The sequence below is a fragment of the Aquarana catesbeiana genome, linkage group LG01, assembly GCF_042186555.1.
Source record: "Aquarana catesbeiana isolate 2022-GZ linkage group LG01, ASM4218655v1, whole genome shotgun sequence".
In the NCBI taxonomy this organism is placed as follows: Eukaryota; Metazoa; Chordata; class Amphibia; order Anura; family Ranidae; genus Aquarana; species Aquarana catesbeiana.
In genome coordinates this window covers 21,570,491-21,597,623 of record NC_133324.1, presented here as the reverse complement: position 1 = coordinate 21,597,623, position 27,133 = coordinate 21,570,491, and the positions used below count along the sequence as shown (strand labels likewise).

The window sequence follows — 27,133 nt, the reverse complement described above, 5'->3', positions numbered from 1 at the left end:
AGAAGCCATGTGGAGGACACGGCAAACATGTGGAAGAAGGTGCTCTGGTCAGATGAGACCAAAATTGAACTTTTTGGTCTAAAAGCAAAACGCTATGTGTGGCGGAAAACTAACACTGCACATCACCCTGAACACACCATCCCCACTGTGAAACATGGTGGTGGCAGCATCATGTTGTGGGGATGCTTTTCTTCAGCAGGGACAGGGAAGCTGGTCAGAGTTGATGGGAAGATGGATGGAGCCAAATACAGGACAATCTTAGAAGAAAACCTGTTAGAGTCTGCAAAAGACTTGAGACTGGGGCGGAGGTTCACCTTCCAGCAGGACAACGACCCTAAACATACAGCCAGAGCTACAATGGAAAGGTTTAGATCAAAGCATATTCATGTGTTAGAATGACCCAGTCAAAGTTCAGACCTAAATCAAATTGAGAATCTGTGGCAAGACTTGAAAATTGATTGTAACATGACAAAATGTGGAAAATTTCAAGGGGTATGAATACTTTTTCAAGGCGCTGTTTATATAGTAAACCCCAACAATGAACTTCACTTTTTGGTCCCTTTTGATCTTTAAAAATATACCATTGAAAAAGTTCTTTAACACCTACCACTTTTCGAACGTGCCTGTTAGCACACACCACTCTCACCATAACTAATTACTATTATCTATTCAAAACTCAAACCCTTAGCCACCCACATAACCCAGGCCTACACTCACCGGCCACTTTATTAGGTAGACCTATTCAATTGCTTGGTAACACAAATTGCTAATCAGCCAATCACATGGCGGCAACTGCATTTAGGCATCTAGATGTGGTGAAGATGACTTGTTGAAGTTCAAACTGAGCATCAGAACGGGGAAGAAAGGTGATTTAAGTGACTTTGAACATGGCATGGCTGTTGGTGCCAGACGAGCCGGTCTGAGCATTTCTGGGATTTTCACGCACAACCATCTCTCGGGTTTACAGAGAATGGTGGGAAAAAGAGAAAATATCAAGTGAGCGGCAGTTGTGTGGAGGAAAATGCCTTGTTTATATCAGAGGTCAGAGGAGAATGGGCAGCAGGCCTGTACTGGCCATCGGGACTACAGGGAGTTTCCCGGTGGGCCGATGGCTCAGTGGGCTGGTTTCAGTGACAGCCTGTCAAAGTAATGGCTTTCTTGGTTCGCCCTCAACTTCACACAGTGATGTGAGAAAGATGAGAAAAATACAGAGGAGAATAAGTGAAATAGTAAAAGAGGTTAGTGAGGACTCCTTATGTTATGCTACTTATGTTTTTTTGCACAATTGCGTATAGTTTATATACTGTTTTTGTGCTTGTTTGCACAAATAAAGTGGGCCGGTCTGGATGAAGTCCAGGACCAAATTTTTATCCCAGTCCAGCCCTGATGGGCAGACTGGTTCCAGATGATAGAAAGGCAACAGTAACTCAAATAACCCCTCGTTACACCCAAGGTATGCAGAATACCATCTCTGAAAACACAACACCTCCAACCTTGAATCAGATCACTTCAGTCAGCTAAGAACAGGAAACTGAGGCTACAATTCACACAGGATCACCGAAACTTGACAATAGAAGATTGGGAAAACGCTGCCTGGTCTGATGAGTCTGGATTTCAGCTGCAACATTCAGATGGTGGGGTCAGAATTTGGTGTAAACATGGATCCATCCTGCCTTGTATCAACGGTTCAGGCTGGTGGTGGGGGTGTAATGGGGTGGGGGATATTTTCTTGGTACACTTTGGGCCCCTTAGTACCAATGAATACCTGAGTATTGTTGCAGACCATGTCCATCCCTTTATGACTACAGTCTACCCATCTTCTGATGGCTCCTTCCAGCAGGATAATGCACCATGTCACAAAGCTCCAATCATCTCACCACTGGACAATGAGGTCACTGCACTCCAATGGCCTCCACAGTCACCACATCTCATATTTGCATCATGGATGTGCAGCCGACAAATTTGCAGCAACTGCGTGATGCCATCATGTCACTATGGACCAAAAGCTCTGAGGAATGTTTCCAACACCTTGTTGAATCTACGCCACCAAGAATAAAGGCAGCTCTAAAGGCAAAAGAGGGTCCAACCCGGTACTAGCAAGGTGTACCTAATAAAGTGGCAGATGAGCATATGTATCCAAGTGGGAAATGACCTTGGAGGTGCCAAGTCTGGGTAAGGCCAGCACCAAACCTGGTCCACAGCTGCCTCGTGTTCTATCAATATATCTTCAACAGAATCTGCCATAAACCACTTGCCGCCCACCTACAGTACATTTACTTGCGGGTGGGCGGGTGGCAGCTCCAGGCTAAGCAGCGTATGGGTACGTCGCGGCTTACCTCCTGGTTTTCGGGCCCGGTTGATTTTTTGTTGTTGTGATTGGTGTGATTGGCCACAGCACGAGTCGGGCAGCAGATTACAGCCAACGATTTTGGCTGTATACCTGCTGATCAGCTGTGGCCAATCAGAGCACAGATCAGTGTGTTTTTTGTAAACAGAACACACAGGATCTGTCCGGTTTCTCTCCCTCCCAGAGCTCTTTTCGTTCAGAGAGAGAAGCCGGCCATATTCTGTGTGGGTACAAGCAGCACACATACCCTTGTTAAACCCCTCAAGTGCCCTCCACAGTTAAACCTTTGATTGCCCTGTCACCCAGCCAGTGTTATTAGTACAGTGACAGTGTACAGTATTATCACTGTTCTAGTGTCACAATGACCTCAATGTCCGTTAGTCAGTGTGTCCCCCCCCCCCCCCCCCAGCCAGTGTCTGTTAGCATCAGATTGTCCGCCACATTAGTATATGTTTTCTCTTTCAGAAAGTGTATAAGGGTGGGGGGGGGTGGCGGCAACTAAATCAGTAGGGGCATGCAGGCAGATTGTTGTATGTACGTGCAGCTTCTTTGTTTTAAAAAAAAAAAAAAAATATATATATATATATATATATACCTATTTTTGAGTCAAGCGTCCTGCCAAAAATCAGAATGGTTCCAGCCATAAAAGCAGCCAAGGATAATATAATTAGGAGTACGGCCCACCAGCGTGTCTGCGAAAAGAATTTAGGCAACGATTACAAATGTACAAATATCAACAAACCTGTACAGTCCTCATCCAAGGCAAAACAACAGGTTCTCTTTAACCCCCACCCCACCACCACCAGCATTCTTCCTCTGCACATATTCACCTTTCCTTTACTCCCCCCCCCCCACACACTTCATTCAGCCCCAGAATCCGAAGCAATTATCTGGTACTTCTGAGTATGGAGGAGTCATGTGACTTAATCCATGTGCCAGCATTGGACCAATCAGCGCTCTCACACGGGGTGCCTATACACCTGTGTAAGTTTTTTTTTTTTTTTTTTACCTTATCCCTCACTGCCCAGATGGAGGCGCTCTCTTCTTTCTTTCCATCCTCTGGGTTGTAGGCGCACCCTTGGCATCCTTACTCAGAACTCAGGACTGCTGGTCCTGCATTGTACATGGTGATGTCAGAGTGTGAGCGATGGAGTATCAAAGAGAAGCTGCTATGTTTGGGTGGTTTCACAGAAAGGAAGAGCCTGGGAGGGCAGGCAAGGGATAAGGTGGGTAAAACTGCTTTTTTAATGGTACCCTAGAGCAAAAACTAAGCATTTAATCCTTGCAGTGCGGGAGACATCCCAATGCAAGGGTGGGATGAATAAGGGGTACCATTAGGCAGGGCCGTCTTTAAGACAAGGCAATAGGGGCAGCTGCTCTGGGTCCATTCATTGTTGTGGGGCTCCAAAGCAGCTGCCCCTTGAGCCCGCACTGCCCGCAAATAGTTAATAAGGGGATTTGGGAGGGCCCAAGAAAATGTTGGCCATGGGTCCAATCACTATAAAAGATGGCCCTGACCACAGGTCCTCCTGTACAGGGCCTGGGCCAGCAGGGAGGCCCAGATAGCAGGGGGAATCAAATGTTGGCAAGGAGGGAGATCGGCGCCATACAGGATCCCCTGTATGGTTCTCTCTACAGCAGCTTAAATCCAGCTTCTCTCCCTCTCCCTCACACTGGCTTTCAGCTGCTGCAGAGAGAACCAGGCATGGGATCAGTTCCAGTAATTGCCCACCACACATATCACCCTCCATGTGCACTATATGTTTCCCCCTGCTGCCGAGGCCCCCCTGTGTTCCTCTCTAACCCCCCCCCCCCCCCCCCTCAGTGCTGCTGGCTTCCCTCCTCTCCTACCTCTCTCTCTCCTACCGGCAGCTGCAAGCACACAATAGGATCCTTCAGGATGGAGAGTGGGGAAAGGTTCCGGTAAATATGTCATATTTTACCATCCCCTTACTGTCCTAAATGAACACGATGAGTGATCGGTACCAATCATTCACTGTATTCATTCATAACTGAAGCATAGTAAACTGTGTTTATTGGGGGGAGGCTGTCCCCCCCATCCCCACAGTTGAAGAATACCTTATTTTTTAAATGGTTTTGGACCTTTTTTAGTGCCACACGGCAGCACTTACTTCTTCTCACCTAGGTAAGAATGACCAAGCGTTCCCCGCTGTCTCCTGGCATATCCATGTAACACACCCCAGGAGGCAGTTTTGCTAACAGACGCAGGATTCTGTACATACAAACATGCGGTACGGGTCCTTGAGACCCGGGAGAGTCACTCACAGCATCTAAGGAGACTTCCAACACAGACATTAGAAGTGTGAAGGTCCCAGATACCACATGCAAGAGAAACCTCCCTCCCACGTGCGCAGATGTGCCTCAGGTCCCTGCCAGGTCCTAAAGAACGGGCAAAGATCTTCTGCACATCAAAGATGGCGGCATGGGAGAAGAGAGATGGGACCACTACATTGGGGGGCTACATTTCCTCTTTAAATGAGACCCTTAAAATCTGTGCCCACCTAATACACATGATACATAACACTTTTTTGGGGGGACAGTGCTACTAGAGAAATGGCAATTTCTGAACCTATTACATCTATAATTGTCCCGTTTTGGCCATTATATGTATGTAGAAGAGCTTACCTTCATCCACGCTGCCGGGTCCCGCTCTATCACTCTCAGGAAGGAATTCTTCAGTCTGGCTATCGGCCCATCGGCATCAACAAAGCGGCAGACATGGAATTTATCACAGTAGCCTTGCCTCTGTCCACAAGGTGCCCCTGGCGAAAGGATTATTACGGCCCTATTGAAGAGGTGGGACAGCTCTGGAGATTTCGTACTTTTGCAGGAGGACGGGTCACCTGTTAGATAAGAGCGATACGGAGCCATAAGATAATGGTCACAATTTATGGTATAAAGACATCAACCTGTAGGGGATTGTCCCCTTTAGACATGTGCAATTCGTTTAGTTCCGAATTGGTGTTATAACGAATTTAGACAAATTCGTTAATTCCGAAATTTCCGAATTTCGGAAATTCGAAATTTCTGAAATTTGAAAATTCGCCAATTTGAAAATCCGAAAAGGAGAATGAAAATCTGATAATTCAAAAGAATGAAAATCCGAAAACTCGAAAGTCTGAAACGAATTCCGAGTTTCTGAATTTTCGGAATTTGAAAATTTGGAAAATCAAAAATTAGAAAATTTGAAAAAAAGAAAGAAAATCAGTAAAATTCGAAAAAATAACTAACTAATAATAATAACTATTAAATTATAGGTATTGGAATTTCCTTTCAAATTTGGCTGTTAGTGAACATAACGAATACGAATTTATCCAAAGTTACGAATTATCTGAAATAACGAATGTCGCATCTAAAAGAATACGTTACGTTCACAAACAGCCAAATTTGAAAGGAAATTCTAATACCTATCATTTAATAGTTATTATTATTAGTTAGTTATTATTTCGAATTTTACTGATTTTCTTTCTTTTTTTCAGATTTTCAAATTTTCTAATTTTTGATTTTACGAATTTCCGGAATTCAAAAATTTGAAAATACGAAAATTGAAAATTTGGAAATTCGAAATACGGAAATTGTGAAAATTGGGAAATTCGAAAATTCGGAAATCCGAAAATCCAGAAATTCGTAAATTTGAAAATTTGAAATTCGGAAATTCGAAAATCTGAATTTTCGGAGTTCCGAATTTCCGAAAAAAGCAAAAAAACGAATGAAACTAAAACGAACAAATTTTTTGTCAGTGCAGTGCATGTCTAGTCCCCTTATCCATCTCATTTACCAGTGGGCACAGGCTCCCTTAGTCTAGGTCTAGGTTCACATCAATACGGATGGTGCCGGTCGGCGGTTGCGTGGGCACAGCAGCCGATTCACTTAGATGGGCTGCTGTATCTGCATTTAGTGCAGATAAAAAGTCCCTCATCCTTTTTTTTTTTGAAGGCAGTCGCATTGCTCGTCCTCCAAAACGCTCGTATACCGCGTTACTCGTAAACCGAGGTATTACTGTACATCCATAGGAAACCGTGTTAAATGGACTGTAGTGTGTTTCTGTAAAACTGAAAACGCAACTAAAAAATGCGTTAGGTGTGACCCAGGTCTGAAGACTCTTCGCGGCACTCCCATTGAAAAACACTGATCTAGGCATCTATAACCACTGGTCTCAAAAGGGTTAACCACCGGAAGGTTTTACCCCCTTAATGACCAGGCCATTTTCTGCGATACGGCGCTGTTTTATTTTAACTGACAATTGCACGGTTATGCACTAATTTACTCAAATAAAATTCCTTTTTTTTTCCCCACAAATAGAGCTTTCTTTTGGTGGTATTTGATCACCTCTGCGGTTTTTATTTATTTTATTTTTTTTTTGTGCTAGAAACAAAGCGACAATTTAAAAAATAAAAACAAACAATTTTTTTTTTACTTTTTGCTATAAAACATCCAATAATAAATTTGAAAAAAATCGAATTTCTTCATCAGTTTAGGCCAATATGTATTCTGTTACATATTTTTGGTAACAATCCCAAACAATCCCAATAAACGTTTATTGATTGGTTTGCGCAAAAGTCGCAGCATCTACAAAACGATGGGATATTTTTATGGAATTTGTAGTTATAATTTTTTTTTACTAGTAATGGCGGCAATCAGCGATTTTTAGCGTGACTGCGACATTGTGGCGGACAAATCGGACCCAAACTGACACTTTTTTGGGGACCAGTGATCAGTGGCGGCTGGTGGTTTTTTGTTTGGGGGGGGGCGGCAAACAAACCCCCCCCCTTCCCCGTGGCAACTCAAACCCCCCCACCCCCTCTGCTGTCTGCCAGTCGGTCCTCCGGCGCTTACCTCATCTAAATTTAATAAATTAAATTAATAACGTGATATAAAAATAAAATCAAAATAAATATATGCAATAGCGTAAAATCTATAAATCACAGTAAAAAATATTCAATATTAAATGTTATAAGCAGTAATCAGTGCCATTCATCTGAGTGAATAAATATATATATAAATATATCAACATGCAACATGCAAAACGTGGAAAATCCAGGTGTTGATTGAAAAATAATGCAGTGTCCAACAACTCAATTAAAATCGATTAATAAAAAAATAAAAAATATATAAAATATATAAAGTGCAAAAATTAGTGTCCAAAAGAGTAGGCATTCCTCATGTTCTTCCTATATGGTGTGCAAATAACGGCATGCTTCAGTGCCCTCCAGTGACCCCCAATTGCTCATGCGCGCGCTCACCTCTGAGCGTGTGACACAGTGGTTAAACAGTGTCTAAACACGCAATAGAGCCACTCCTGGGCTCATATAGGATCTGTTGGAAATGATCTGCACCTCGCTCAGAAAGAAAGAAGGAGACTCCATAGCGTAATAACGTCAGGGATTTATTAAACAATTATAAAACCAGTTCCCTCCAGGAGGGTACTCACAAAGTGTGTCTGCTTGTCTGTGTAGCTCCGTCCTGCCCCTCCCCTGTTTACATAGGCAGACTGCCGTTCTTCCTCTCTGGGGAATGATCGTGGGTGGCCGGCGGACATCACATCCGCCAGACCCGCTGATTGGCTCCCCCTACAGCAGTGTTGCCAACCACCCGTTAATTTCCAGGTAGATCGTAAATTTCACCCCATTTTCGGGGTGCCCTTAAATGTCCGTTGTGGGCAGCGGTGCCCATAAAAAAGATGGCTGCGGGCCGGACATGCAATGGCGCATGTGCCGGACATGCGCAGTAACGTAATGTCGCCGCCTGGCGCCATTTTTAAACGGAAGCCACTCATTCTGGTTCTTCTCGGTAGTGCCGTGTGGGGGGGGGGAGCACAACGATGCAGAGAGGAGCCGCAGGACTCAGGAGGACATTACTGGGGTTGAAGCCGGCCTGGTAGAGGAGGACACTGATGTGCTTGACTGGAGAGACGAAAGGGACACAGTCACAGAAGACGGAATTTGTCACTGACTGATGTGGAGAGAGGTATTGTAATATGAAGGGGGACAGTGGAGGAAACTACCATGTCCACAGCCTCTAAACCATCACCTGTATCATGTCTGCAGCCTCTAAACCATCACCTATATCATGTCTGCAGCCTCTAAACCATCACCTGTATCATGTCTGCAGCCTCTGACCATCTCCTGTATCATGTCTGCAGCCTCTAACCATCTCCTGTATCATGTCTGCAGTCTCTGACCATCTCTTGCATCAAGTCTGCAGTCTCTGACCGCCTCCTGTATCATGTCTGCAGCCTCTAACCATCTCCTGCATCAAGTCTGCAGTCTCTGACCATCTCTTGTATCATGTCTGCAGTCTCTGACCATCTCCTGTATCATGTCTGCAGCCTCTAACCATCTCCTGCATCAAGTCTGCAGTCTCTGACCATCTCTTGTATCATGTCTGCAGTCTCTGACCATCTGCTGTATCATGTCTGCAGTCTCTGACCATCTCCTGTATCATGTCTGCAGCCTCTAAACCATCATCTGTATCATGTCTGCAGTCTCTGACCATCTCTTGTATCATGTCTGCAGTCTCTGACCATCTCCTGTATCATGTCTGCAGCCTCTAACCATCTCCTGCATCAAGTCTGCAGTCTCTGACCATCTCCTGTATCATGTCTGCAGTCTCTGACCATCTGCTGTATCATGTCTGCAGTCTCTAACCATCTGCTGTATCATGTCTGCAGCCTCTGACCATCTCCTGTATCATGTCTGCAGCCTCTAACCATCTGCTGTATCATGTATGCAGCCTCTGACCATCTCTTGCATCAAGTCTGCAGTCTCTGACCGCCTCCTGTATCATGTCTGCAGCCTCTAACCATCTCTTGCATCAAGTCTGCAGTCTCTGACCATCTCCTGTATCATGTCTGCAGTCTCTGACCATCTCCTGTATCATGTCTGCAGTCTCTGACCATCTCCTGTATCATGTCTGCAGTCTCTGAGGGGGAGTCGGGAAAGGAGTCATGAGTGGGAGTGCCACCAGGATGGGGGTCACAGGAGGAGTCAGACGTGTGTGAACTGTGTAGAGGGGACCATAGGATAAAACCAGAACCACCAAGCTGGAGGCATCTGACTGAGCCCTGCACGGTACACCTGAGAGGAAGTCAGTGACAGCGCCGCCAGGCCAGTCTGGGGGGGGGTATGCTGATGTAATGGGGAGTGAATACAATAATGTAAGGGGAAACTGATATAAAGGTTCCCCCCTATATTAGTAACCCCCCTTACCTTAGTTTATTCACTCTGCAGAAGGTGGTCTCTGGTCACCAGCGTGCCCCCACATCAGAGTTCCTTTCATTCACCTTTACATCAGAGTCTGCAGGATTGCCCCTTACAGTGCAAGGGCAATGCTGCAGACCCTGATGTCAGTGGGAACTCTGATGTAAAGGGAATGCAGTGGACTCTGATATAAGGTGGTCTCTGGTCACCAGAGCCCCCACCCCTTTACATCAGAGTCCCCCCTTAGATCATGATCTGCAGTGTTCCCCTTTACATAAGATTTCCCTTTCACTGTAAGGGGGAATCCTGCAGACTCTGATGTAAGGGGGAACTCTGTGCTGGCTGGGTTATAGTAACCCGACCTTCATGTGAATGGAGAAATATGTTTTTTGACTTTTGTTTAACCTAAACACATTACTAATAACACTAGCTACATGTTTATAGTTTAAATATTGATATTTGCACTGTTTAGCACTGAAAACTGTAATTTTTAGGTACTTTTTTGTAGTGCCAGTAAAAAAATGCGACTCTGTCAGTCATTTTCATGATTTTCACCGCTAAAAACTTGGTGTCCTTTGTAAATTTTGGCATCCTGCCAGTAAATTTCACTTCGGGGGGAGGGGGGGGTTGGCAACACTGCCCTACAGGTACGTCATTTCACGCAGCCGGGCCGCCTTGCCGCAGTAAATGTGCAGAGGGCGGTATGGAAGAGGTTAAAGGAGACTTCATCAGGGTGCAAAGTGTAGCCAGCTTCATTGCCAGTCACTTTGTAGGTTACCTGGCATCTGGCAGCACAGCTGGCACATCTCATACATGTTCTCTGTAGCACAATCACATTGTTCCAAGCCGAATTTCACACAAAGAGACTTGCTGCACACCTAAGAAAAAAAAAGAGGATACAATACAGTCATTGGTGGGCAATAAACTCCGCCCCAAAATGAAAATTTCACATAGAGCTTTTTTGATCCACTAAGGAGGTTACAGCTTATCTAGGGTCGGATTGTAACATCCTATATTCATTTCCACCTTGTATGTCAATTATCTCCAACCTTCTCCTATTACTCCTGAAGTTTATAACTTTTGTGACATTTACTTCCCTGAATTGTGGGACGCGTAGTCACTATGCGCTGCGGGTAGGCACTGCTGTGTCACACCTTTCACAGAGCCTGCCTTCTGAACTACAGGAGGAGAGGAGGAGTTTCAGGAGGCGGAGTCAGTACGTAGGGTTCAATATTGAGTTGGCCCACCCTTTGCAGCTATAACAGCTTCAACTCTTCTGGGAAGGCTGTCCACAAGGTTTAGGAGTGTGTCTATGGGAATGTCTGACCATTCTTCCAGAAGAGCATTTATGAGGTCAGGCACTGATGTTGGACGAGAATTAATTCATCACAAAGGTGTTCTATCAGGTTGAGGTCAGGACTCTGTGCGGACCAGTCAAGTTCCTCCACTCCAAACTCGCTCATCCATGTCTTTATGGACCAACCCGATAGAACACCTTTGGGATGAATTAGAGCGGAGACTGTGAGCCAGGCCTTCTCGTCCAAAATCAGTGCCTGACCTCACAAATGCGCTTCTAGAAGAATGGTCAAACATTCCCATAGACACACTCCTAAACCTTGTGGACGGCCTTCCCAGAAGAGTTGAAGATGTTATAGCTGCAAAGGGGGGGCCAACTCAATATTGAGCCCTACAGACTAAGACTGGGATGGCATTAAAGTTCATGTGTGTGTGAAGGCAGGCGTCCCAATACTTTTGACTATATAGTGTATTTTTTTAGTGGTGGGAGCTGGGGGGGGGGGGGTTGAGATAATTACTCACTTTTGGGTTTAGGTTAAAGTAAAACTTAGCTTAGATTAAGAAAAAAAATGCATCGCAGAAAAGAGATACTAGGGGTATATACAGTATGTGTAAAAAAAAAAATTGTTAAATTAGTGTCAGAAAATTGGATCATGCTGATCAAACTAATTTTCACTGTATGATTTAGGATAGATTAACTCCTATATCACTAGTTCCATCCAGTGGCCAAAATGTGGTATTGCCTTCTGAAATACCTCAAGGAGAAATGATACTGCATTTTGGCCACTAGATGGAGCTAACGATACAGGAGTTCATCTACTGGAAAACATACAGTAACATTTCATTCAGTTTCCACAAATGTTTTCTGACATTCGTGCAACAAATGTCTCTTTTTTGTATCTCCTCCCTCCTCGCAAGATGCCGTAGGCTGTACACCATGATGCACATGCACAGCTCAGTGTAGACTCGTGGCACACCTGGATGGATGAACATGCATGTCAGGTACATCTTCCCGGCCAATCAGAATAACCTTAAACCCAGACAAAGCAATGGATAAGATGTCAGCATTGGCGATGGAGCTTGTTACATCACTGGAGGGGGAGGGGGGCATCGGAGGGTTTAAGTCTTAGGATGATGGTATATTGTTGGGCAACATTTAGGTATCACTGATTACAAAGCTTGCAGGCCTACACACACAGACTATATACACACTGTACATAGCGCAAGGACACTGTGCTGTATACTCATACAATAGAGGTACACCCAGAGAAATGACTTCTAATACCGTTTTGTAATATTACCCCATTCAGGCATATTCTGGTTCCGTATTTGCACAAGGTGTAGTTGGTCTTCGGGGTGGGAGCGGGGCATTTGGCTGACTCTCCTGTGCAGAAGTCCCCAAAAGTGCATTCCGCCTCATCGCGACAGCGCTCTCCTTTATCTTTGATTTCACACCGCTGGCTGCAGCATTGTCCTTGGCTGGGACTGAAGAGAGATCCAGCATTAGCAGCGCTCAAAATCCATTTAAGAAGAGTCGATGATAGAAACCGTCCAAATATTCAAAGGACTTAATCATATATGAAAAGTAAAATAAACAATAAAAGTTCATCCATGTGCCATCATAGATGCCCTCTGACGAAGGAATAACGAAACGTACGTCAGGGCATGACTACGCAGTTACAGTATCCAGTCAGTCTATCAACGGTCAAGCTCAACCCGGGTACACCACCGTGAGAGGAATCTATTAGGTGATGGAAGGACCGGTGTTTGATGCTCCGTGAAGGGATCATCATACAGGCTTACTATCACCACTCATCTGGTGAGTTCATGACCATAGGGGTGTTAATTCACGAGGTGTGTTGAAATATAAGATACAGATCGTACAGAAGCACATGGATGAACTTTCTTTGATTTATCTACAATGTAATCATATGCATATGTACAGTGTATATATATATATATATATATATATATATATATATATATATACACAGTGCCTCGAAATTTTCCACATTTTGTCATGCTACGACCAAAAACGTAAACATATTTTATTGGGATTTTATATGATAGACCAACACAAAGTGGCACATAATTGTGATGTGGAAGGGAAATGATAAATGGTTTTCCAAATTTTTGTACAAATAAAAATCTGAAAAGTGTGGTGTGCATTTGTATTCAGCCCCCCTTTACTCTGATACCCCCAACTAAGATCTAGTGGAACCTAGAGCCTTCAGAAGTCACCTAATTAGTAAATGGAGTCCACCTGTGTGTAATTTAATCTCAGTATAAATACAGCTGTTCTGTGAGGCTCTCAGAGATTTGTTAACCTAAGTGATCACAAGGCATCATGAAGGCCAAGGAACACACCAGACAGGTCAGGGATGAAGTTGTGGAGAAGATTAAAGCAGGGTTAGGTTATCCCAAGCTTTGAACATCTTATGGAGCTCTGTTCAATCCATCATCCGAAAATGGAAAGAGTATGGCACAACTGCAAACCTACCAAGACATGGCCGTCCACCTAAACTGACCGGCCGGGCAAGGAGAGCATTCATCAGAGAAGAGCCAAGAGGTCCATGGTAACTCTGGAGAAGCTGCAGAGATCCACAGCTCAGGTGGGAGAATCTGTCCACAGGACAACTATTAGTCGTGTTCTCCACAAATCTGACCTTTATGGAAGAGTGGCAAGAAGAAAGCCATTGCTGAAAGAAAGCCATAAGAAGTCCAGTTTGCAGTTTGTGAGAAGCCATGTAGGGGACACAACAAACATGTGGAAGAAGGTGCTCTGGTCATTTGAGACCAAAATTGAACCAAAATTGAACTTTTTAGGCCTAAAAGCAAAATGCTATGTGTGGCAGAAAACTAACACTGCACATCGCCCTGAACACACCATCCCCACTGTGAAACATGGTGGTGGTAGTATCATGTTGTGGGGATGCTTTTCTTCAGCAGGGACAGGGAAGCTGGTCAGAGTTGAAGGGAAGATGGATGGAGCCAAATACAGGGAAATCTTAGAAGAAAACCTGTTAGTCTGCAAAAGACTTGAGACTGGGGCAGAGGTTCACCTTCCAGCAGGACAACGACCCGAAACATCCAGCCAGAGCTACAAGGGAATGGTTCAGATCAAAGCATATTCATGTGTTAGAATGGCCCAGTCATAGTCCAGACCTAAATCCAATTGAGAATCTGTGGCAAGACTTGAAAATTGCTGTTCACAGACGCTCTCCATCCAATCTGACAGAGCTTGAGATATTTTACAAAGAAGAATGGGCAAAAATGTCCTCTCTAGATGTGCAAAGCTGGTAGAGACATCCCCAAAAGACTTGCAGCTGTAATTGCAGTGAAAGGCGGTTCTACAAAGTATTGACTCAGGGGGGCGCCATACAAATTTACACCACACTTTTCACATATTTATTTGTAACAAATATTGAAAACTTTTTATAATTTTCCTTCTATCGCATAAAATCCAAATAAAATACATTTGTTTTTGGTTGTAACATGACAACATGTGGAAAATTTCAAGGGGTATGAATACTTTTTCAAGGCATTGTGCGCGTGTGTATATATATATATATATACATACACACACACACACACGCACGATGCCTTGAAAAAGTATTCATACCCCTACACACCAGTACACATACACACACACACTTTGAATCCGGAAAGTACTTATTGCAAAATGGATTAAATTCATTTATTTCCTCAAAATTCTACAAACAATACCCCATAATGACAATGTGGAAGAAGTTTGGAATCTTTGCAAATTTATTAAAAATAAAAAAGGAAAAAATCCCATGTACATAAGTATTCACAGCCTTTGTCATGACACTCAAAATTGAGCTCAGGTGCCTCCTGTTTCCACTGATCATCCTTGAGATGTTTCCTGTCGCATCTTCATGGCAGCATACACGTTGGGTTGTGACTCCGCCTCCACAACCTGATAGGACCACATAGCTATAAATTAGAGAGTAGACACCTGCCCGAGTATTCTCTTATTTTTCCTCACCTGTCAGGACCGCACGGATCAGCACCCCCTTACCGCTTCGCCCCAGCCAGGTTCTAGCCTCTCCTGGGTGGAAGTCCTTCTTGTACAGCCTCTAAACGAGCTAAATGGAAGGAGCCCCACTCTGGTGATCTCAGGGGCACTCTCTCATCTCACTCAGCTGTCTGACCACAATATAAGCCTTAAACAGGCTTCAAGTGCAGCAGCCCACAAAAGCCTTAAACAGGCTTGCTGGAGGAATGGCCAGGGAAGCTTCGGTGTGGCCTCATGAAATAAGCCTTAAACAGGCTTAGTTGTGTGCAGCGGTCTCCATCCCCCCTCTTTTCCCCTCTCCTACCAGTATCTCTGCCTATCTGCTGGGCTCTGTGGTTCTCCAGTCTGCCGTCCGGGAGCGCCGAGCGTTCTCGGCGTCCTCGCGCATGCGCAGTGCGTCATTTTGTAGTTTGGTCGTTTTGTGCCGCTTTCCAGCTTCCAAGATGGCGCCAGGTGTCCCGCGGCGCTACTGCGCATGCGCGAGCGTCCGACGCTGATGGCGGCGGATTTAAAAGCCCAGCAGTAGCTGTATTTGCTGCTGCTGGTTGTCTGTGTATGACAGATCGTTTTTGACTGCAAAAGCGCTCTACAAAGGTAGGTGGCCTTCCTCTACTCAGCTTTTAAGTCAGGATTCCTGCTCCCTCTGCATAGCTCTGCTTATTTTTTCTCCCTGCAGGTTTCCAGTCCGCTTTCTCTCCATGGAGACCGCTGCCCCAGTAGATCACCGCCAGCCTATTAGGTAAAGGGGGGAAGACAAGTGTAAGTATTGAAGATTGAAAAAGAGAGCACTACTAACGCTGCCTAAATTGGTCAGCCCTACCAGGTCTTCAAGAACGTCTGCTTCAAGACAAAGAGAGTCCTCACGCAGGAGGAGTCGCTCCAGACACAGAAGGAGCCGTTCCTATCATAGAAAAAGCCGCTCGAGAGGAAGCCGCAGAAGAAGCCGCTCCAGGTCGCACTCTAGACATGGCCGATCCCGCCATAGAAGATCGCCCTCACGCAGACATCGTTCCCCCGCACGCCACTCCCGTCCTGCCGGGAACGCATGCTGGGTTTGCGGCGCAGCGGCTCTTCCGGATAAACTGGTCTGTCAAAAATGCCTGGAAGAGGCCACAAGAGAGAGAGTCTAGGAGGTCGGAGATTCAGCTGGGGCCGTAGCCCCCCAGGCCTCGATATCAGATGTGGATTTCTCCACTACTACCTCTCCAGCCCGGGCTAGCACATCAAAGGAGCAAGACTCCCTGTCTGATAATGAGGGTCTGGAGGTATCGGCCAGATTCGACTTCGGTCTGATAGAGCCGTTTGTTAAATCGGTTAAGGAGGCAATAGGATGGGAGGAACCCCAGGAAGCCCAACCGAAACAAAGGAAGTATTTTCCTCAGCTTAGAAAGGATCCAGAATCTTTCCCGTTCATTGACGAACTAGAGGACCTAATCAAAGAAGAATGGCAGAGGCCAGAAAAAAAATCTAGTCTGAATAACAGACTCCTGAAGCTATATCCACTCAAGGAGCCTAAGGTGAACCCTCTGGTGTCCCCTCTGGTAGTGGACGCATCCCTGATGCGCCTAGCGAGGCATGTTACCCTCCCGTTAGAAGACGCGGTAACGTTTAGAGATGTCCTCGACAGAAAGATCGACACGGATCTCAAGCGGGCTTACCTGTCAGCTGGAGGTGCCTGCAGGCCTGCAATAGCACTCGCTGCAGTAGGAAGAGCCATCTCGAGCTGGTCCACAAGCACAGAAAAGCTTGTATTAGAGGGTGCAGACCAAGAAAGAATAGTGAAGGCGTTGCAAGAGCTAAGCTTGGCTGGTGACTTTGTGGCTGAAGCTTCGGTCGACACCATCAGGTCTGCGTCTAAATCTATGCTGGCCTCAGTAACGGCCAGAAGAGCATTGTGGCTGAAGCCCTGGACGGCGGATCCAGCTTCCAAATCTAACTGGTGTCGTATTCCGTTCGATGGTGAGCACCTCTTCGGAACAAAATTAGACACGGCCATCTCCAAAGTAACCGGTGGCAAGTCCGGGCTCATCCCCTCAGACAGGAGGCCCAAGCAGCAGAGACCTCCTCCCTTTAAGCGGAACCTCCCAGAGAAATATAGGGACGTGAGAGCGTACAGACCAGGGAAGGAGTATCGAAGGAGCTGGAAGAACCCTCAAACCTCCTTTATGAAGTTTCAGAAGCCTAAGGCTCCTGCTTCCAGTGACCAGAAGCCCTTTTGAAGGTGCGCCCGTCCGGCCAGCGGTAGTGGGAGCAAGACTCAATAAACCATAAAGGATACCTGGACCCTGGCCACTGTCACCTTCGGCCACAGGTGGTCCTTCAAAAACCGACCCCCAGGGGATCAGTTCTACCCAACCCGTATTCCTCCATCTCGGGAAAAAAGTTGTCTCTTCTGAACTACATTCAAGATCTCCAAAAACGAGCGATGATAGAAGTTCCACCAGCACAACGAGGCAGGGGATTCTATTCCCCATTATTCCTCGTCAAGAAGAAGTCGGGGGACTTTCGACCAGTTCTAGACCTAAAGAACCTCAACAAGTCCATCGGAGTGGAGTCATTCAGGATGGAGAGCTTACAGTCTATCCTCCAGGCCATAAACCTGGGAGACTGGATGCTCTCCATAGATCTACAGGATGCCTACCTGCACATTCCAATCCACGTGGCATTCCAGAAATTCCTGCGATTCTCGGTGGGTCAGGGGCACTTCCAGTTTCGAAGCCTTCCCTTTGGGATCTCAACAGCCCCCAGAACATTCACGAAGGTTTTACTACCAGCAATAGCCTTTTTGAGGGAGAAAGGTTTAAGGGTTCACCATTACCTGGACGACATCCTCCTCCTCTCAAGCAGCCAGGAATCACTCGTTCAGCATCGCGAGATCCTGGTTTCCACCCTAAAGAGTTTGGGATGGATAATCAACTGGCAAAAAAGCAACATCCAACCTACCCAAAGGATGGTCTTCCTGGGAGCCGAACTAGACACCCGAGCAAACACAGTGGAACTGCCAGGGGAGAAGTTGTCCCTACTAGTTCAGAAAGTGAAGGATGCTATTCCAGCGTCATACCTCAGCCTCCTGGGCTCCCTATCAGCAACCATTCCAATGGTCAGATGGGCGCAATGGAATACCAGACCCCTGCAAGCCTCCTTCTTGCGCCAGTGGGGTGGATGGTCCATGTCCCAATTGATTCGCATCTCAGAGGAAGCCAGGCTATCTCTACGGTGGTGGACCCACCCCCACAATCTCAGCAGATGCAAGCAGATAGTCATCCTCCACCAGCAGGTGGTAACCTCGGACGACAGTCTGGAGGGATGGGGGGCACACTACCTACATTATGCAGCTCAGGGCCGCTGGCACTTCAAAACCAAGGATGTAATATCAAATGTCCTAGAAATGAAGGCAGCCTTCCAAGCCCTCTTGGCATTCAGCTCACTTCTGAGAGGGAAACAGGTCCTTATTCAAATGGACAACCGAGTGGCTGTAGCCTACATCAACAGGCAGGGGGGTACCAAGAGCATCTCCATGATGCGGGAAGTTGGTCCGATGATGCGATGGGCTCAACTGAACCTGCGGGACCTGAAGGCGGCCGGGGGGTTCAGAACCTACTTGCGGATTCTCTCAGCAGAACATTTGTTTCCAACAACAAGTGGTGTCTAAGCCCACAGGCTTTTACCCTCATATGCCAGACATGGGGTCATCCAGACATAGACCTCGCAGCAACGCCGGAGAACAAGAAGTGTCAGAGGTTTCTGTCAAGGAACCCCTTCCCCTCAGCGGAGGGAACGGATTGTCTCCAGCACGCCTGGAACTTTCGCCTAGGCTACATTTTTCCACCGACTCCACTGATAGCCAAGTTCCTTCTGAGGCTCAAACATTCAACAGCTCTAGTACTGGCTGTGATTACCTTTTGGCCACGGAGGCCTTGGTTCACCACCCTCCTGTAACTGAGCACAGCGGATCCACTTCCACTCCCGGTGACAACGGATCTACTAACCCAGGGCCAGCTACTACATCCGAATCCAGAGAGATTGCACCTAGCGGCCTGGAGACTGAAAGGTCTAGGTTCCTAGATCAAGGCTGTTCTCAGAAGGTAGTCGATACCCTGCTCCAAGCCAGGAAATCCTCCACAAATAGCACCTACGAGAGAATCTGGGGAAAGTTCTCTTCCTTTGCTCAGGATCAAGGTTGGGACCCTTCTTCTCCATCAGCAGTACAAGTGCTTGAGTTCCTCCAGTCAGGTCTGGACAAAGGCCTTAGGTCCAGCACCCTGAAAGTCCAAGTCTCTGCCATCTCTGCTTTGACAGGGGTTAAGTGGGCACTTAACCCTCTGGTGGTTCAATTTCAAAGAGCCTGCCTGAAGCTAAGGCCTCCCAGAAAGCCTTCATTTCCAACATGGGATCTATCGACTGTCCTAGAGATCTTATCCGGAGAGCCTTTCTTCCCACTTGAGGATACCTCCCTCTGGGACCTGACTCTAAAGGTATCATTCCTAATTGCCATCACATCGGCGAAGAGGGTCTCAGAAATGCAAGCTTTGCTGATCAAAGAACCGTATCTGATGATTTACCCAGACAGGCTAACCCTGAAGCCTTCAGACAGATTTATCCCAAAAGTCTCCTCTTCGTTCCACTTTAACCAGGAGATTGACCTCCCGGCTTTGATCACGGATCAGGGCGTCCCTCATCCCCTGGATGTCAAGGGCAACATCCTGCATTACCTCTCGGTAACCAAGTCATTCAGAAAATGCGAGAACCTTTTAGTCATCCCACATGGGTTCAGGAAGGGCCAGGCAGCTTCTGCCCGTACCATCGCCTCATGGCTCGTGAAAGCTATCAAGAAGGCCTACTCCTTAAGCACCTTGCAGATTCTGGAAGATTTAAGAGCGCATTCCACCAGGGCAATGGCTACTTCATGGGCAGCTTACTGTAAAGTTTCAGCGGAAACCATTTGTAGAGCGGCCACTTGGTCTTCGAGGAACACCTTCATTTCCCATTATAGAATAGACGCTGCACGCTTAGCAGCAGTTGAATTTGGGAGGGCCGTCATACAGGCCAATTCTTCTGTTTCTTGTCAATAAATTTAATTTGGCATTCCCACCCAGTTTGGCGAGTTACTCCCCAATGTGTATGCTGCCATGATGCGACAGGAAAACGGAAAATTGTATACTCACCTTTCCGTAATTTTCCTTTCCTGACGCATCTTCATGGCAGCATACAATCACCCACCCTCTGAGGTGACATGTGTATATATTTACAGAGAATACTGGGGCAGGTGTCTACTCTCTAATTTATAGCTATGTGGTCCTATCAGGTTGTGGAGGCGGAGTCACAACCCAACGTGTATGCTGCCATGAAGATGCGACAGGAAAGGAAAATTACGGAAAGGTGAGTATACAATTTTCCGTTTTCTACAACTTGATTGGAGTCCATCTGTGGTAAATGCAGTTAATTGGACATGATTTGGAAAGGCACACACCTGTCTATATAAGGTCCCACAGTTAACAATGCATGTGAGCACAAACCAAGCCACGAGTCCAAGGAATTGTTTATAGACCTCCGAGAGAGGATTGCATGGAGGCACAGATCTGGGGAAGGGTACAGAAAAATTGCTGCAGAAATAAAGGTCCCAATGAGCACAGTGGCCTCTATCATCCTTGAATGGAAGAAGTTTGGAACCACCAGGACTCTTCCTAGTGTGGGCCACCAATCGGGGGAGAAGGGCCTTAGTCAGGGAGGTGACCAAGAACCGATGGTCACTCTGACAGAGCTCCAGCGTTTCTCTGTGGAGAGAGCAGATCCTTCCAGAAGAATAACCATCTCTGCAGTACTCCTCCAATCAGGCCTGTATGGCAGAGTGGCCAGACGGAAGCCACTCCTCAGTAAAAGGCACATGACAGCCCGCCTGGAGTTTGCCAAAAGGCCTCTGAAGGACTCTCAGATCATGAGAAACAAAATTCTCTGGTCTGATGAAACAAAGACTGAACTCTTTGGCCTGAATGGCAAGCGTCATGTCTGGAGGAAACCAGGCACTGCTCATCACCTGGCCAATACCATCTCTACAGTGAAGCATGATGGTGGCAGCAAAGGGTGGTAATAAATAACGTGTCCTCAGACTGGTCGGGAGTGGCGATTGGGGTACCCCAAGGTTCTGTCTTGGGACCACTTCTATTCAATTTATTCATAAATGATATAGAGGATGGGATAAATAGCTCAGTCTCAATTGTTACAATTGACACAAAGATAAGCAGGGCAATAACTTCACATCAGGATATAGAAATTTTACAGAATGATCTGAACAAAATAATGGAATGGGCAGACAAATGGCAAATGAGGTTTAATGTGGAGAAAGGTTAAGTAATGCACTTGGGGGCAAAAAAAACATAAATGAAAACTACTCACTAGGGGGAGAACCTCTGGGAAAATCAAGGATGGAGAAGGATCTGGGGTTCCTAGTAGATGGCAGATTGAGCAATAACATGCAATGTCAATCTGCAGCTACCAAAGCCAGCAGACTATTAGTATGCATTAAAAAAGGGGATATACTCCAGGGATAAAACTATAATCCTACCACTTTATAAAACTCTGGTTAGGCCACATCTGGAGTATTCTGTCCAGTTCTGGTCACTGGACCTCAGAAGAGATGTGCTGGAGCTGGAGAGAGTCCAAAGAAGGGCAAACAAAACTAATAAGGGGACTGGAGGACCTCAATTACGAGGAAAGACTGCAAACACTATATTTATTCTCGCTGGAGAAGCAACGCTTGAGAGGGGACATGATATCGATCTACAAATACCTCAATGGGGATCCCAGCATAGGAAAGAAACTATCCAGTCTCAAGAAGTGTAAGAGGACACGGGGCCACACAATGAGACTGGAGGAGAAGCAGTTTAACCTTAAACTGCGAATGAATGGGGGTTTTTCACTGTCAGGGCAACAAGGATGTGGAACTCTCTTCCACAATTGGTGGTGGCTACGGGGAGTATGGATATATTTTAAAGACTCTTTGATGTATATCCTAAAGAACACAACATACTGAGATATGGGAAATAATTATAGACACTGACACACGTACACCTACACAGGTTGAACTGGATGAACTAATGTCTTTTTTCAGCCTTACCTACTATGTAACTATGCTGTGGGGATATTTTTCAGCGGCAGGAACTGGGAGACAAGTCAAGGTCAAAGGAAAGATGAATGCAGCAATGTACAGAGACATCCTTGATGAAAACCTGATCCAGAGCGCTTTGGACCTCAGACTGGGGCGAAGATTCATCTTCCAACAGCAAAACAACCCTAAGCACACAGCCAAGAAAACTAAGGAGTGGCCACAACTCTGTGGATGTCCTTGAGTGGCCAAGCCAGGGACCAGACTTGAACCCAATTGAACATCTGAAAACGGCTGTGCGCCGATGCTCCCCATCCAACCTGATGGAGCTTGAGAGGTCCTGCAAAGAAGAATGGGCGAAACTACCCAAAAAGTAGGTGTGCCAAGCTTGTAGCATCATACTCAAAAAGACTTGAGGCTGTAATTGGTGCCAAAGGTGCTTCAACAAAGTATTGAGCAAAGGCTGTGAATACTTATGTGCATGAGATCTTTTATTTTTTTTTTTAATTTTTAATAAATTTGCAAAGATTTCAAACAAACTTCTTTCTCATTGTCATTATGGGGTATTGTTTGTAGCATTTTGAGGAAAATAATGAACTTAATCTATTTTGGAATGAGGCTGGTACATAACAAAATGTGGAAAAAGTGAAGCGCTCTGACAACTTTCCGATTGCACTGTATACACAGTATATATAAATAATAGTGTGCCTTACCTCTCAGGGGTGGCTATATGTGCTATTATTCACTTGTACTTTCTCTCTGCTAGAGTAGATATGTCAGCCTCTAAGGAGCTCACCTGTCTCCTGTTGGAGCTTAGCACTAATAAGAGATACTAAAAAAAAACTGCCATATGGACAAAAGACATGACCAGGATTACATGACCAAAAATAAAGGCTCTGTTATCTGATGGTTTCACCATACACTATAGGAACAGGCATTTGTAAGAATGTGATGACCTACACTTCAGTTGTTATAATAGCGCACCCCTCCCAGGGATAGCTTCTTGTGCTGTTATTCAGTTGTATTAGCTCCCTATCAGAGCAGACATCTCTGATTTGTAAGACCCCCATTGATGGGTAGGTAGGTCTCTCTGTGTGCCAGGTCAGGCCTGCCTTGCTGCTGGTAAAGCTGTCATTTACCAAATCCTCTTGGCTTCTTCTATGTTGTCCAGACAACACCTTCGTTGCAGGACAGTCTTCTGAGTGTCTGTTATCAGCACTGAGCCCAGACATAAGAGGTAGGATAGTCTTACTGCCTGATACCCATCCTGACACTTCTGCCCTGACTTCATGCCCCAGTTGAAGTCCTTTGGGACGAAACGCGTCGGACTTGGCTTACCGCTCTCCACATTGCCCTGAATTTTACTCTGTGAGCACAGTTTTTACTCTTATTGCTGTATGCCGGTTTTTAGAAATAAAAAAACCCAAATTGTTTTGACCTACACCATATGGAAGCATTTTTTTCTTTACATAACCATCTGGATGAGAGTTGCCTTGTGGTCCAGCCGGTCTTTTCACATCTAAGTTCTAGCCCTGGTGTTCCTTCCATCAGAGGTTTGGTTGGGTGGTTATCCACAACACCCCTGGAGTCGTGCTTGGAGGTCCTGGATCCCTTGGGGTTTCCTTTATCCGCCGATTTCGGCACCCTTGCCTTTATGACTCGTCGCTGACATTGGAGTCCACCTACTCCGGTAAAAGTATATATACTTCTCTTTTTTTGGTTGAAGATGTACCATCCTTGATGCTTCCCACCCGGTTAGGTGGTTATCCACAACACCCCTGGAGTCCTGCTTGGAAGTCCTGGATCCTTTGGGGTTTTGTTTATCCGCTGATTTCGGTACCCTTGCCTTTATGACTCGTTGTCACTGACACCTGTTCCGGTAAGAGTATATAAAGTTCTCCTTTTGGTTGGAAGATGGGTGGCATTTTTTCTTTACATAACCATCTAGATGAGAGTTGCCTTGTGGTCCAGCCAGTCTTTTCACTTCTAAGGTCTAGCCCTTGTGTTCCTTCTGTAGGAGTTTCAGATGGGTGGTTATCCACAACACCCATGGAGTCGTGCTTGGAAGTCCTGGATCCCTTGGGCATTCGTTTATCCGCTGATTTCGGCACCCTTGCCTATATGACTCGTTGTCGCTGACATCTGAGTCCACCTGTTCCGGTAAGAGTATATATACTTCTCTTTTCGGTTGGAAGATGTACCATCCTTGATGCTTCCCATGCCGGACAGTGCCAGCTTATTCCATCTTTGATTCACCATCATTTGGTGGTTGACGCATACGGCCTCTTTTAAAGGCTTCCACATCTATTGGACCTTTTCACATTTCTATTTATGTCACTTTTGTATATTTGATTTTTGCACTTATATACCGATATATGTGTTCACTTGTTAGCGCTACAATATCTACCATCTACGTTTCATATGTTTGTCACATTGTTTATGTAGCAGCTTTTCCCTTTTTTACTTAAAGTTAGCGCAGTAAACTCTATATCTACACCCTGACAGGAGGAGAATCCAAGCAAATAAAGTCCAAGTAATCCTTTAGTGGTGAAGCTGCATTATTATAATGAAAGAATGTAGATGTTTACAGATGCTCTTAATGGTGTCACCCACCTGCACTGTTTTCCTGGTTTTAATGTACACTGCAGACCCTCTTCAGCATTGGCGCTGTGACAACAAGTGTCATTGTTATTGAACCCCACGTCACATTGTTCCCCAGCTTCTACAATCTGGTTACCACATGTTGGCCGGTCACTCTCTGCAATGAGAAGTACATGTCATCCACTGAGACTTTTTTTTTTTTTTTATCTAGAGCAGGAGTCTCCAAGTTGCGGCCCGAGGACTCGATGCGGTCCTTTGCTTGCCTTTATCTGGCCTTTGGGGGCACTATTCCTTCCACTGACATCAAAAAATGGGGCATAATTCCTACCACTGACACCAAAAAATGGGACACTATTCCTCCCCATAATATCAGAGATGGGGCGCTGTTTACTCCCACTGACGCCGGGACAATTTCTACAGTCCAGCCCTCCTAAATTCTGAAGGACAGTAAACTGGCCATTTGTTTAGAAAGTTTGGAGACCCCTGCTCTAGAGCATTACTATAGATAAAATATACACTATATTGTCAAAATTATTGGGACGCCTGCCTTTACACACGCAGGAAATTTAATGGCATCCCAGTTGTAGCCCGTTGGGTTCAATATTGAGTTGTCCCACCCTTTGCAGCTATAACAGCTTCAACTCTTCTGGGAAGGCTGTCCACAAGGTTTAGGAGTGTGTCTATGGGAATGTTTGATCTTTCTTCCAGAAGAGCATTTGTGAGGTCAGGCACTGATGTTGGACGAGAAGGCCTGGCTCGCAGTCTCCACTCTAATTCATCCCAAAGGTGTTCTATCAGGTTAAGGTCTGGACTCTGTGCAGGCCAGTCAAGTTCCTCCACCTCAAACTCGCTCATCCATGTCTTTATGGACCTTGCTTTCTGCACTGGTGCGCGGTCATGTTGGAACAGGAAGGGGCCATCCCCAAACTGTTCCCACAAAGTTGGGAGCATGAAATTGTCCAAAATGTCTTGGTATGCTGACGCCTTAAGAGTTCACTTCACTGGAACTAAGGGGCCAAGCCCAACCCCTGAAAAACAACCCCACACCATAATCCCCCCTCCACCAAATGATTTGGACCAGTGTACAAAGCAAGGTCCATAAAGACATGGATCAGTGAGTTTGGGGTGGGGGAACTTGACTGGCCTGCACAGTCCAGACCTTAACCTCATAGAACACCTTTGGGATGAATTAAAGTGGAGACTGCGAGCCAGGACTTTTCATTCAACATCAGTGCCTGACCTCACAAGTGCACTTCTGGAAGAATGGTCAAACATTCCCATAGACACACTCCTAAACTTTGTGGATGGCCTTCCCAGAAGAGTTGAAGCTGTTATAGCTGCAACTCAGTATTGAACTTTATGGACTAAGACTGGGATGCCATTAAAGTTCTTGTACAAATATATAAATATACACTATATATATATATATATATATATATATATATATATATATATATATATATATATATATATATATATATATATATATATACGTACACAAAATATACACAAAATAAGTAAATATAAACAATGTCCTAATTAAATTTTGCCTGGTGTAGGCCTTTCAGCTAAGATCAAGTGTATTATTTGTTATTATTGTCCACTAGGGGCGCTACGCCATAATTCTTGCCTTTTGACTGGGATGGCTGGCTTTATAGTATCCATGCTGGTATGATGGGGGTCCTGAGGGCCCTTCTTGTAGGAAAGAATCCAAATTAAGTGCCCACTGAGTAAGGTTGGGGTCGGGAGTATTTCCCTGGTGTGGAGGGGTTCCGAGGGGGGCCCAGCACCTCCTGCTTTGAGCAGTGCTGCCTTGTCTGGCCAGGGGTTAGGGAAGCAGAGGGCCTGCGGGGTTAAGTGCCCCCTGGCAGTGGCACCCCAGTGGTACTCTTAGTATCACTATGGGTTTGTGACCCCACTGTGAAAATGGACATTAGGCCACACACAACTTGTTTTTTTCTTCACGGTGCCTCATAGGCCCTTTGGTCGCTACCAGAGCTGCAAAGGTCTAGACCAGTGATTCTCAACTAGGGTTCCTCCAGAGGTTGCTAGGGGTTCCTTCAGCATTGGGCAGTTTCTGCGCCTCAGATAAGTTCCCACTGTTCCCAAGATCCCATTGATCTTTTAAGCTATCTGTAAGGAGGTAATTCTTCCCAATGACCACAAGTGTAAGGACCATTCTTCCCACTGACCATCGCACTAATGTATCATGAATTGTAGATTTCTAATTTTTAGCAGGGGTTCCCTGAGACCGGAGAACTATTTCAAGGGTTTGGTTCCCTGAGACCGGAGAACTATTTCAAGGGTTCTTCTGTCTTGAAAAGGTTGAGAAAGGCTGGTCTAGACACTGCACATGCACTGCCACCTTTTTCCTACTTACTTTTCTCCATGCACTTATATATGTGTGTTTTTTTCACTCAAGGATTCTAGGGTGTGGGTCTTCTAGCCTACCCTCTAGGGGGAGGATGTGTGGCCCCTAGATACCTTCCTCTCTTGCCTTGGGGGTCTTTCATCGGGAGAGCCCCCGA

The 27,133-nt window shown here is 45.7% G+C and overlaps 1 protein-coding gene across 1 annotated transcript in view; it reads right to left on the bottom strand.

Moving 5' to 3' along the window:
• LOC141130685 (disintegrin and metalloproteinase domain-containing protein 10-like) overlaps positions 1–27,133 on the bottom strand; it is a 60,033-nt gene that overhangs the window by 2,098 nt on the left and 30,802 nt on the right. The window contains exons 11-15 of the mRNA XM_073618155.1: positions 24,618–24,762; positions 12,165–12,348; positions 10,346–10,445; positions 4,994–5,211; positions 2,943–3,039 (exon numbers count right to left, since the gene is read on the bottom strand). Coding sequence (XP_073474256.1) covers positions 2,943–3,039; positions 4,994–5,211; positions 10,346–10,445; positions 12,165–12,348; positions 24,618–24,762 — 744 coding nt within the window. The remainder of the gene's footprint in view (positions 1–2,942; positions 3,040–4,993; positions 5,212–10,345; positions 10,446–12,164; positions 12,349–24,617; positions 24,763–27,133) is intronic.